This window comes from Phalacrocorax carbo, chromosome 2 (assembly GCF_963921805.1).
Source record: "Phalacrocorax carbo chromosome 2, bPhaCar2.1, whole genome shotgun sequence".
In the NCBI taxonomy this organism is placed as follows: domain Eukaryota; kingdom Metazoa; phylum Chordata; class Aves; order Suliformes; family Phalacrocoracidae; genus Phalacrocorax; species Phalacrocorax carbo.
Genome location: NC_087514.1, coordinates 56920780 through 56934186, shown reverse-complemented (window position 1 = coordinate 56934186; position 13407 = coordinate 56920780). Strand labels below are relative to the sequence as shown.

The window sequence follows — 13407 nt, the reverse complement described above, 5'->3', positions numbered from 1 at the left end:
GGCAGACTTTCTGTTTTTGTTCACTGGTGTGACTGAGATTCTGTTCAGCTGGGAATCTAATAACTGTGTTTTAATGTTAATGAAGCATACTTGTTAAGTCTGTTGTACCCCTGGAGATCAGGTTTTAATTCTCCTGACTCTTCGGTTCATTTTTGTCTTTTAATGTGGTGATTGACCCTTACAGAAACTGGGAGACTCAGGTGGATGGCTGTGTCCCCAGGCAATTCTGATTTTAGCGGTCTCAGGTGGGTAATGGTTAGTGTCTTTTTCTTGAGCAGCCTCTTAGGATCTTAGAGAGAAGGAGATGATGTGAGGAAAGGGTTGTGCTTGATTTGATACTGGCTAATGAACCTTCCTCATGCAGCTGCATGTTCTCTCCATTACACCTAGCAGAGGATTGAAGAAGAGGTAATTCTCTAGGCTTTCAGCTTCCCAAGGCCAGTAGCATCGCTTCTGATGTGGAAATGTGCTTTTCACCAGCCACTCCTTATCACAGAATCATTGAGGTTGGAAAAGACTTAAAATCAGCAAGTCCAACTGTTAACCTAGCCCTGACAGGAATCCTCAAATAAGGACTTTTTTTTCCTCTGTCTCCTGATTTATCTCCTAGGGTGTTCTCCATCTTCCTTTCTCTTCCACTTAGAGGAAAAACCCAAAAATGGGAAGGCATGAATGAGACAGGAAGGAGATGGAAATTTTCAAAGTCTTAAGCTTAAGATACAGAAGCCTTGGTGTTTGTGCAGTTGTTTCTGACTGCTGACCTATTGTGGAGGTGGCAGACTGCAGTGTGTTGAAGATAAAATGCCTCTCTTTCCTGTGTGTGTCTTTTGCTGCTAAGGCTTTCCCTCTGTGTGGGCAGGAAGTTTTCATTGTAAGAGTAGTAGCTGCAAGAGATGACTTGCAACAGTAGCAGAACTGGATGAAAGGATAGCTTCTGCTTTGAGAGCTGGTGTTAACAACTGTCTTTGGAAGAGTGAGGCTGGGATAGCTGCCCCTAAAGGAACGTGGAACATCGGGGCTTCTCTGTCTGCTTTAGAAGGTATAGCATAAGAAAAATTATGTGGCTTTTTCTTGTTTTGGGTGGGACACTGTGGTTCTTTCTGGCAATAGGGTGTTAAAATCTCGTCTAATGTATAGGTTAAGCAAAGTGTCAAAATATGTTTGTGAAGGGTGTTCATTTGTGACAGCAGAACTACTGCACCGAGAGTTGAGAGTACTGGCTTTGTGGTTTTTTTTTTTTAAATTCTTTTTAAAGGTAAAGAAAAATGAAAGGCAAATAGTACAATAAATACGCATTATTCTGAGATACAATTTCCATAAAAGCTAAATATGTTAATGCGTACAAGTGACATTCTATATGAGCAATAATGCAGACTGTTGGAGTATTTTTCTCTGATAAACAAAACTGCTTAGGTATTTTTTTGTCTTGTTGCCATAGTGCCTGAACAGTTCCCAAATATTTGAATAGAAGAGAGACCACCTTTTCCTTCCTCTCTAGCCTGCAGGAGGAATAGCTTGATTGGTCTGTAGGGATACTTGTTTGTGCAAGTTTGCTTGCATGTACATTTTATTAGAGGAAACTCTATTTTAAATAACATTGAAATTAACATCCATGAATGTGCTTACTTTTTCTAAGAGTGAATCCACTGCATTCTGCACTGCTCAATCTTCTCCTGTATAGACCAGTTATATACTTTATACTGAGCACAGACAGGAAAAGTGTGGAGAGTTGCAGAAGGAGGGAAAATGTGAAGGGTTGCAGAAAGAATTTCCACCTCTGAATACTCAGGAAACACGAAGGCTTATCCCACCAAGACTTTGGTATGCTGTCAGACAACATCTCAAGAGTTGTCTAGGGTTTAAATGGAGAGAAGTACAGTTAGGAAGTTCAAAATGATTTAAGTTGCAAAGCCATGTTTTATAGACAGTGGATCTACCAGTCATAGAACTTGCCTTCTCTGCAGTATTTAGCCCGAGTAAGTGTGTTTCAGTTACTGTGATTGAACCAGTCTAAGTAACTGCCCATTGGAGCAACACTTGATTCATCTGAAGTAGTTGGGTTATTGACTGATGTGTTATACCTCATGGTGTCACTTCGGTGTTGCAACGCTAGCACAAGCCTTTGGAGCATTTGAGCTTCAACTGCTTGCTTCATAATGCTCTCCCTTCCAGTTAGTCCGAGGTTAAAGCATATGTAGTTTGAACTCAAGCTGAACTTGAGGATAGTTCCAAGTGCAGTGAACATGTGTGCTGTCACAGTAGGACCAGGGAGAACATCTTGGTTGAAGATGGAAGTGGGATGCTCTTAGCAGTGCTACAAAATTATCAGTCATGGAGGCAATAAAAAAACCCCACAAGCAGCAGCGCTCTGCAGAGAAAGGGTGGATACCTTTCATTGACTGTAAGGAACTTGTAGAGGAGAAAAAAGTACCTTAGAGGAACTTCCTGCTTGCACTAGCTGACTTTTGCTTCGCTCCAGCCTCATTCCACGATTCTTAATTGTATGCAGTTGTTTGGAAGGGGTAAAAGGGACTTAAATAGCAGGGGACTGGAGTACCATGGTGATGGGCGTGACATGCTCCCAACAGGAAATTGGCAGACAAAATATAAACTGTTGATTGTTTTAACTGGTAGCTTGTATGTCCTCTTTGTTTCGGTTTCCTTTGGACCAGCTTTTGTTGCAGGTCAAACTGTTAACCAGTAGAAGGTACATTCCGTTGTGCAAATAAATGACTAGTGAGCAATATGAGACAGAACTGTTCATTTGTTTCAAGGCAAATCGGGCTGTTCAGTGCTGCTTGTATATGCCTGGAAGAGACAAACTTGTCTGTAGCTGTGCCTGTCCTCATTGCTTAAAGAATTTTGTCACCTCTTGTTTCCTCTGATGCTTGGTGAGAAATGCAACTCCTTTGGCACACTTGATAATTCTATCTTCTTTTGAAGGCCTTTGCTGAATGAAAATGTTCTATCAGTCTGTTAAGTTTAGTGTAGTGGGTCTTTTAAATTTACTGTGCCATACTTGTCTAAGTCCTGTGTGTAAACAGCTGCTGATTTTGATTCCTGTGTCTGTCTTTCATCTGCTAAATGCTCCCCCCACCAAGTCTGTACTGAAGTTTTATTTTAAAGGGTTTGCTCTGTCTGTGCTTCAAGCTGTTAGCAAGCTCTGCTATGAAAGTGCTACACAGGGGTTGACGTGGTAAGCCTTGCTGTTAGTGCAGCAGCTTTGCATCAGAGCTGCTTTGCATTTCCCCCTTATCTTCTTTGCTCCTACCTCTCTCCTCCTTCTCCCGTACGCCCAAACCCAGTGCCACTGGACTTGGAGTGCGGACAATGGTCCATGCATTCAGGTGTGGTGATTTCACCACATTCATAAGAGGCTCAAGGTGGATAGTGCTCCATATATGTCCTTCAAGGGGAAATTTGGGGGAGATCTGACAGAGAAGGGGAAGTGTGGTTTTTATTTCTGCTAATATGGTGGAAGGACTGAAATCTAAGATTATCATAGGCTTGTAGGACTACTATTTTTGCTTTCATAATTAAACAGAAAAATTACTTGCTTGAACAGCAGAGCAGAACAGAACTAAGTCCTTTCTGCATATAAGTGCTGTATTAACCTGAACATGCTTATGGTAACAATCGGAGTAGACTGTAGCAAATAGCCTGTACTACAGTTGAGTAAAAATTAGACCATTTTTCTAGATATCTGTAGTGACTGCCATAGAGACCTCTTACAGATCTTGAGACCATTTTGGGAATGCAGAAGATAAAATGTGGCAACTGTAATATTAGTTGGAAATCTTGAATATTAAATTTGTTGCACATGTTTGAGAAGTGAAAATTGCTCGTTTTTAGAATACCTGTCACCTTTTTGAGTTTCTGTGCTAAAATGAGGGAGGATATGTTTCTGCCATGGACCCCATAGCAGATACAGAAGAACAAAAAGAATACATGTAGATGGTGCTACTGAACAGTCTATGGCAAAGAATTCATGCATTATTAAATAAAAGAAAAATAGTAATTATTTTTTCAAACATTATCGTGTGCATCTCTCTGTAAAAGACACAATATGATCAAGATCTTTGTGAAAAATACTATGAAGATATTTACTAGAAAAATCAGCTCACTTGAAAATTGGTGTATAGCCTATGGTTTTATAGGGGACTGAGTTTTAAAGGGACTTCTGTTTTGTTGTATGCTCAACCAAGCTTCTCAGTGGTTGACTAAGCACCTCTAAATATAGTCCGTCTCAGCAAGATTGGTGTATGGTCCATGTTGGTTAATAATTGTGGCAAGCAGTTGTTGTATCCTTGCCATAAAACAGAGGAGAACTTAAGGGAAACCGGAGGACTTAAAGCTGGGGGTATTTGTGGTACAGTATGGACCAGATGCAAGATAGATGGACAAGCCTGAAGAACTTCTATAAAAAAAAAAAAGCCAAACAAATGATTGGACAGGAAAATGAAGGTACAAAGAGGAGGAGTTACTTGGCCTGTGTCATACAACAGGCTAGTGATAGATATTGAAACAAAAATCCAGTGCTTATCCTGTTATGCGATGCTGCCTTGTGTTTGGTGGTGGTAGTGTAGAGTTTTGAAGAGAAGTTTGCAAACTTAGTCTAGATAAATTAATGCTTTTATTAATTTTTCTCTGCTTTGGTGCTTATGTGGACAGAAAATAGGGGCACTGTGATGCTTTTCACACTATTGCCCAATTATTGTTCCTCCCCCCATCACCTTTACTTTAAACTGCTGGGATAGGGTGTTTTTATAGAACCTTTTTACTCTACATATAGAAATTTCTTAGCTCTACTTCTTTTGCATGTTGGTGTGAATGTATAAGACCAGTTTAAAAGGTACTTAGGTTCTGAACTTGCATTAGGTTTCACTGATGTCTTGTAGCTCAGATGCTTTCTGAGCATTTGGTCTGCACTTATTTGTACTGGTTTGAAAAATGGAGGAAACAAAAGTGATGTACAGTTTTTTCTGTAGCGTGAAAGTAACATGTGACCCTGTTGCCTGGTCTACATTCTTAAGTGGGAATGAATCTGGACATTCTGCATTTGAACTAACCAAGACTTGTTGTACTGCTTTTGGCTGGGATAGAGTTAAATTTCTTTATAGTAGCTTGTATGGGGCTGTGTTTTGGATTTGTGCTGAAACTATTGTTGATAACACAGGGGTGTTCTGGTTACTGCTGAACAGGGCTTACACTGTCTGGAGGCCTCTTCTACTCCTCACATTGCCCTGCCAGGGAGTAGGCTGAAGGTTTGCAAAATAGCCCCATGCAAGCTACTATGAAGAATTTTAACTCTATGCTAGCCAAAACCAGTAGACTTGTGTTCAAGGGTGGTGTTTGCATTTGTAAAATTTACAAAAGGTCCTGTGGTACTTGGGCAAGTGCTCAAAGTTGGGTGGAAAGCAGGGGTTGGCTGAAGAGGCAATATTCAGTTAAAAGCCTTTTTGAGAGCTTTTTATTGAAAAACCTTCCAGGTGTAGGGAATATCAAAATGACTTGGTTTATTGAATAATGCAGAGTATGCTTTTTATGCATTTTAGATGAGGAGTGGTTAGATTGTTGCTGAATCATATTTGGGGCAAGTTAAAGCAAACATCCACTTGAGGGGCTTTGTTAGAATGGGAATTCTACTGGAATGATGACTCTTCACTTGGATCGGTGTGTGGATGTTGAAAGTGAAAATGAATATGTAAGATAACTGTAACGGTACTTTAAAAGAACTGTGACTGTTCATGTAGTGATTATTTTTATTGTCCCATCTTCCCTGTTAGTTTTAGTGTTGTGTTTATCGGGATGCTGCCATTTGAATGATCTCTCTTGTGACTATGAGCTCAGATGCTGGAATTATCTAAATAATAAATGTTGCTCGTCATCAGTAGCAGAGGCACATCAAGCCCAGTGTAGTGCTAAACTTGCTTTTACCTTGCACAAACACAGCAGAGTCAAATCCACACACCTCACTTTCTGTTTGAACTAGTAGGAGATATCAAACAGATAAATGGCAAGCAGCTGCTTGTATTTTTATCAGGGATATTTACATCTGATATAGAGTGGATTTTATGGGTCTGGTTGATTTAACTGGTTTCACAAGGCAAAAATTATCAGAATGTTCAGTTCACTAAATCAAAGGCATGAGACATCTGGTCAACTTTGGTGCATGTTTGTGTTAAGACATATAGCGTGAGCAGTTGCCATGTTCTGCACCATCTAAGATGTCGTCTACATTGGACCACTCGCTGTAGGAGTATTGGGGGAGAATAAACGTAGAGGGGAAAGAGAAACATGGAATGTAAAGTTGAGGTTGAGAGGAGAGAAATGGAGGAAGTAAAACTGGTGGTGGTAGATATTATGGTCAGCATTTATTTATTTATTCATACATTTGATAGCTAAATAAAAGTATTGGTTACTGATTGTGTTGGAATTTTGACAGTTTCTTCAATTTATGCTTTTAAATTTATAGTATGATCAACAGACTTTAAAATAGGACCCTGTCATAGGATTAATTTCACTGAATATTAGAGTGATGTTTTCTCTGCAGCTGGGTATGTCATAACTTAACTGTATTATTTTAAATTCTGTAGTTTAGAAATCTGAGTGCAGTGGTTTAGCTCCCTAGTGAAGGGCACAATTCTAATGATACAGAAAAACTTAATGAAATTAATTTTCTGGAACAGGGAGTATCTATAACCTATTTCATGTGTGGATGCTGCAGAATGTGTTTGTTGCTTCAAAGTGTGTCTTGAGTCAGCCCTCTGGCATAGGATCTCACATATGATAATATGTCATATGAGGAGCTCCTATGAGGAGCAGCTGAGGGCTCTGAGTTTGTCTTGTTTGCAGAAGAGGAGGCTGAGAATGACCTCATTGCACTCTACAGCTTCCTGAGGAGGGGATGTGGAGAGGGACGTGCTGAGCCCTTCTCCCTGGTATCCCGTGATAGGATGTGTAGGAATGGTTCAAAGCTGCACCAGGGGAGGTTTAGACTGGACATTAGGAAGCATTTCTTTATCAAGAGGGCGGTGAAACATTGGAACAGGTTTCCTAGAGGGAGGTAGTCGATGCCCCAAGCCTGTCAGCGTTTGAGTCATTTGGACTATGCCCTTCATAATTTGTTTTAGTTTTTGGTCAGCCCTGAATTGTTCAGGGAGTTGGACTGGATGATTGGTGTAGATCCCTTCAGCTAAAGTATCATATTCTAAAAAGCCTAGACTGTGTGAGAAAGGTGCATGTCATAACTATAAACACAAGAAAACTTCTGGCTTCAGTTGGATTGATGGGTTGAATTAAAGGCCTACGAACCTGCCAAAGGATGTAGCCTGTTCCTCAATAACTTAACCTGGCATAAAATCCTAACTTGCATTATGAATGTATTTTTACCTTGCCCTACCTTCCCTGTGAAAATAAACCTGATTCTTACAAAAAGCCAAAACAAACAAACAAACCCCCAACCAAACCCACAAACCCAAACACAGGTTCAAACAGTTGTGTAAACTTAGGGGTTGCTAAATTTGTGCTGCAATAGCTTTCCGCAGCTGACTTTTTGAGCCTTCCTTTCCTCACCCCTGCAGTTTGTAATCTGCTACCTTTTAGGCATATCCAAGAGCACTAGTTTCCTCTCCTCAAGCTGCTCTTCCATCATCTTTGTCTCGCAGATCCAAGCACACTTTCTTCCTTGCCCTTATCTCCCAGATTCTTCTTATGCCATTGCTCTTTTCCCATCACTTCATTTTATTTCTGGCAAGGATTTCATGTCCTTAGTAGCAGCTGCAGAATTTGGACCCTCCTCCCAGGATAGGATTTATTTATAACCAATTAAACAATGTCAATAGATTCTCTACCTAGAAAATGGAAGAACTAGTTTCTTGGTAAAGGGGTGCTATTAACTCAGCTTAGGTCTAAAAATATTACTTTTATGGAGAGTTTGGTGTTAGATCTTTTGACATTTGAAATACATCAAGGAAGATGTTCAGAAAATGGCAGCTGCTTGTGTGTTCTGAGTGTTGAAGATAACAACACAAAGTCTGATAACTGATTTACGTAACATGGTATACTTATATGGAAGGTAAGAGGACAAGAATATTTTTTTTCTTTCCTCTATAGAGTTCACTTTTAAGAAGATTGTTGGACATCTAGATCTGTCTATCTTTGTCTTCTATACATCTATATTTGCCAGCTTTCAAAAGGCTTTTCAGAGAAACTTGGCTAGACTTAAGAATAGTTGTAGTGTACTGTCGTGTTGTATTTTCAGGAGTAAAGTAGGGGACCTGGGGTAGTTCTTGCAAATAAGTGATTGCATTTGCAGGCTAAGGTGTTTGTTATGGGTCTGAGTTTTTGAGCAGTACAGAGGGCATAAGGAAGCCAGAAAAGCTGGTAGTTCACGTCCTAATTCTTCAGGCAGCTCTGCAGAGCAGGGATGGACTTCTTTTCTATTTCATTGTGGTTCCATGTTGATAAAGGTGTCTGTTTGTATGATGTTCCCTATTGATGTGCTGCTTAATAATTATGCAGTAGGTGAATTGTGCCTATTTTAACAGGTAGCCGGCTATAGCAGCACACACCTGAACATTTTAACATGCTTAATTTAGATTTTTCTTTTGTAAAAAAAGCTTTTTTTTTTTGTTAGATGATATTGTATTAACTCTTTATCTCTGGACTAATTGCTATAATTTAGTCTATGCTTCTTCGAAAAGCTGACTTTAGAATTAGCTAAAAGTAATTTCCTTAATAAAAATATAAGGTGTAAAAATACTGTTTGGTAGCTAAAAATATCATGAACCTTGGATGTTTAGTGAAACATCATTTTTGGGAATTTAGAGAAAATGGCTCAAACACCATTTTGTCCAATTTATACATAATCGATCAGTCCTGTGTAGAAAAGGCTTTATTGGGGTTGGGTAAAGCTAGGGGATATTATATGGTGCAGTTAGTAAATATGTTGTCAGTGGGACCTTGCCTAGATTTCTGTATTGCAGACCAAAACCAGACATCATTTTAGTGTTAAACTACTGTGATTATAAGGAATATTTCTGATGTCTCTGATAGTTGGTGTGGATGACTACAGCTCAGAGTCTGATGTGATTATTATACCTTCAGCCCTGGACTTTGTCTCACAAGATGAAATGTTGACGCCTTTGGGAAGACTGGACAAGTACGCTGCAAGTGAGAACATATTCAACAGGTATGCTTTTTAAATGTCCTGTCTGGCTAACGGTATGCAAACTATGCATCTGACTCAGATCTGGCTGAAGTTAATTTGCATGAAATACAAATAATTTAAAAACCCCAACAGCTTTTCAAAAATCTTCAGTTTCCACTCCTTCTGTTTGCTGATACTCCTACTTACAGAGAGCAAAATATTAATGATAACAGAAAAACGCTTGCTTACCTTTTAAGAAGTCCTGAACTACAGTTGCTTGAACTTTTTAATTAATTAGACCACATTCTTTTAGGTTTTTTGTGCATGCTAACATTCCTGTTGACACAGGACTAGAAGATAATAGCAAACAGTATCTATAACTCTTACTCTTTGTGGAAGGTGACTTCAAGAAAACACTTCATGAAGGGTCAGGAGAGGATAATGAACAGCACTGTAGATTACCAGAGGAACCCAAGAAGTGTTCTGCAGGATCATCTTCACCCAGATTTTACTTTGAGTATTGTTGCTTCTGGTTATTGAAAATGAAAAAACTGCTGAAAAGAAAGTCTTTCTGTACCTAGTTAATACTGTGGTCTGCATTTTGCCATTTTTATTTCTGTAATGCCACTGAGCTAGTTGCTCCATTTAAAAGCACAGGTATTGTAGAATACTTCAGGCAGACACACTCTCTACCCCATCCCCTGCACGCAGACACTCTGCAATGGAATGGAGAAATTCAAAACCAACATTTATTTTAATTGTAACTGCAAATGGTTACAAGATCACAGAAATGTATAAAATATGCTAAGGTTGAGGTTTTCTGGTGTTTTATTTTAACATAGTTTAGTTTGGGCTCCAAGTGAGTCTTTAATAAAGCATGTTCGTTTTTATGTTGAATTCTTAGTTCAGTAGAATGTGGACGATAATCTATATCTAAGTCTATGATCAATCACCCTGTAGGTTAGCCTCTATTTTGTTGTTCATGGCCCGAGTTCTGTAAGGATTTAGCCCTATGCTTAACTTCAGTCATGTGAAGTATACTTAGAATTCCATACTACGTGTATGAACATCCCCCATATAGAAGGTTTTCATTCTGATTGAACTGAAGCTAACAATTACAGAATGGTTTCTCTTATTATAACCTTCATAAATCTGTACACATAAATTAGTCCTGAAAGGCCTGATTTTAAAGTTTACTGTTTTCCTGAAATCCAAAGCTTGTGGTATTTTACAATTTGAGATGGAATCAGCAATTTGCCAGTCAGGATAGAGTTTTTGTGTTTGACTTTTTTCATGGGGAGGGAGGGAAGAAAAGCCTTTACGTAGGTGACAATTTTGTAGTAAAAGCCAGTAGGGAGGAGAACAAACTCGGAAACTCAAGTTGTGTGACTTGAATTTTAAACAAGAATAGCGGTTCTAAAATTTTACTTGCCTGTTCAAGAAAAAACTGTCTCTCTGAGTCTCTCGGTATGGATTGCATGGGGTGTGGGGCATGCATAAGCTTGAAATATTTTTGATGATGCTGTCCAGCTTTACATGTCCTGTGCTTGCCTGTGCTTTTCTACAGGGGAAGATGGGTGGAGTAACTATAGTTTTCCCTGGGGTTTTTTGTGTGCTTGTTTGGGTTTTTTTGCTGGTATAAGCATGTTTAAGCCTCACTCTTTGTAGGCCTACTGTGGTATGTAGCATAAGAAAATATAGGAAATAACATATGATAGTCCTTAGTGATATAACTGAGTAGCAGTTATATCACATGTAAGTGATAGCGAGTAACTATTGCAGGCAGTTTATGATGATTCAGCATTATTCAGTCTCAGGAATAGTTGGAGAGATTTTTGCTAGACAGATGAACTGGAGCATTTCATAGGGGAAAAAGATAAGAATAAACAACTTAAATGTAATTTGTCTCTTAGTGTATGGTATAATCACATCCACTTACTTATGTGTAGTTTAACATTATTTTATATTTTGATTGAGTTAATAATGTTTCGGTTGCTTCTGTGACCTTCAACCTGCATTTATGTGGAAGCTTCAAAATATAGATGCCCAAACCCTTGAAACATAACCACTGAGCCTGGGTAACTTAGGGTAAGATTGTCTACTTTTTTTTAAATGGATGAATTTGCTTTTAGTTTAGGTGGGTTTTTTTAAAAAAATCTTTAAATATAATTTTAAGTACTATTTATCTTTGCATTTGTTTTTGTTATAATTTTCTATCTACATATGTGTCATATTTGCAGTGTATGATTATATTGAAAGATTCAAGTGAAGTGATTTTTAACAATTACTACAAAAGCCCAGTCTACTTTGAGTGGATTACTTGAGCACTCAGGATTTCTCAGCTGGTGTCTGAAGGCCAAAACCAGTTTCTCTGAGATGAAAATGGATCTAAGTCTGCATCCTGAGAAATTTTAGCAGATCAGACTTGAAACTTGTAAATAGGAATTGCTTCTTCGTTTACATATGTATGATTTTCTGACAGGATGAACTGAAAAAAAAGTGTGTGGGGTAGGGAATCCTTTAACAGCTTCCCAAATGGTGGAAGGAGTTGATGTGTGACAATTTTTGGCATGTTATGGTCTACATCCTCACTGGTTTAAGTGTTGCTGATCAGCACCACAGATGTTGTTTTAGTCTATGAGAATGGAGGGAAACTTGGCCAATATTACAATAAATGACCCTTCTTGTATCTGAAAACCAAGGTAAGCGGGACTCTGGTTATATGAAGAGGCAGCCTCCAGACCAGATCTGAGAAGCATGTCTAGCATACCCCTTAATAATCTGATATATTGCAGCAAGAGTAGATGCTGAGCAGAAAGCTAAGACCATTACCCTGAAATACAAGGTCTCCTTGTGGCTGGTAGCACTGGTGTGTGTGCATAGATGAGGATTCCTTTTGCTATTTGCTTTAAAAAACAACTGCTGGTGCAGATTAGAGTGTAGTCTTTGTCTCTTCTCATTTTAAAAATCCTTTGTGGGTATTCCTAAGCTTTATTGCCATTAACTTGCTTCCATTCCTTATTAAGAAGGCTCAGAAGTATCCAACACTCTCTGATCTTTTGAATAGTGAGGCAGTTCCTGAACCACAGACCCTTCCTTTGATTAGCCAAAGTTTTGAGGAATTGTGGTTGCCCTTTCTCTTTCAAACCAAAGCAGATCGTGGCAGCAGACTCTCATTCATCAGTATGATCAATCTTGGCTATCAAGACTATATCTACATGTCAATGTAGATACTTTTAAGCTATCCTCTTGCCTTGCTGCTTTGTGTTCTGAAGTACTACTTTCCTTTTCCCTTGGGAGGATACCTGGTACCTTTTGAAATAGTTTTTCTTTTTAAATAGTTTAACTTAAAAATACTCATAGAGCAGCACTCAGCAGTAACTGATGATATATTGGATCTCAAAGGAGGATTAAGCATAGGTGTGTGTACTCATACAGCTTATCAGTAGCACCTTTGCTGTCTACAGTGTAGGTGAAGATTTGGCTTACAGCATTCTGGGTAACTTGTCTTTTTCAGCTGAAAGATCTGCTTCTCTGACTATATGGCACAGACGTGGTTTCTGATATTGTTGGTGGAAGGTAGCCTTCTGGCTTTCTAGACTCTAGTTGAAGGGAGATTGACATTAGAGAGGAGGCTGTACCACGTGTGGCAATGCATTATTTTAATGTCGTTATCTGATTCCTGACTCCAACAGTCATAATATAAACCTTGGTTTTAAATGTCTGTAATCCTGGAAAACCAGGAAGTTCTTAGAATATATGCTCTGTTTCAGGAACTAAGAAATCAATTTATTTCCAAAGAATTAAGGGTAACAATAAATTTTTATATGTATTAGGGCTGTATCATAGGCCTTTCCAGTTCTCGACTCCATTTGCAGAGTCAAGAATGTCATTTTACTGTGTTTTTAAAAACTAGGACTTGTATGCAGTAGGTACCTCTGCTAAAACAGAGGAATGCTGTTCTCATCCCTCCGCTGTAATGCATATCAAAAACCTTTCTGAGACAGTATGTTTGGTGGGATGTCAAGAATCTGATAAAGACCTTCCTTAAGTGTGAGAAATTACCTTGCCTTATTTTCATTTAGGTATGATCAGATTATAACCAACAAGTTAACTGAGAATTTGGTTATCCACGGTTTTTTCCCCCACTCACTTTGTCTGTGCAGCCTAGCCCAGTGCAAACACTTTTTGGGGTATTTGTTGAGTACTGACAATAAAGAAATGCCAAACTCATACCAAAGCCATGCAGGTGAAAC

General features: G+C 38.8%; 1 protein-coding gene across 7 annotated transcripts in view; it reads left to right on the top strand.

Annotated features, from left to right (window-relative positions):
- PPP4R1 (protein phosphatase 4 regulatory subunit 1) overlaps positions 1 to 13407 on the top strand; it is a 90566-nt gene that overhangs the window by 28330 nt on the left and 48829 nt on the right. For 4 of the 7 annotated variants that reach the window (XM_064443008.1, XM_064443009.1, XM_064443005.1 and 1 more), the window contains one exon: positions 9058 to 9193. In XM_064443008.1, coding sequence (XP_064299078.1) covers positions 9135 to 9193 — 59 coding nt within the window. In that variant the 5' untranslated portion in view covers positions 9058 to 9134. Of the gene's footprint in view, positions 1 to 9057; positions 9194 to 13407 lie in introns of those variants that run through there. The other 3 variants (XM_064443006.1, XM_064443010.1, XM_064443011.1) reach the window with 2 other exon arrangements.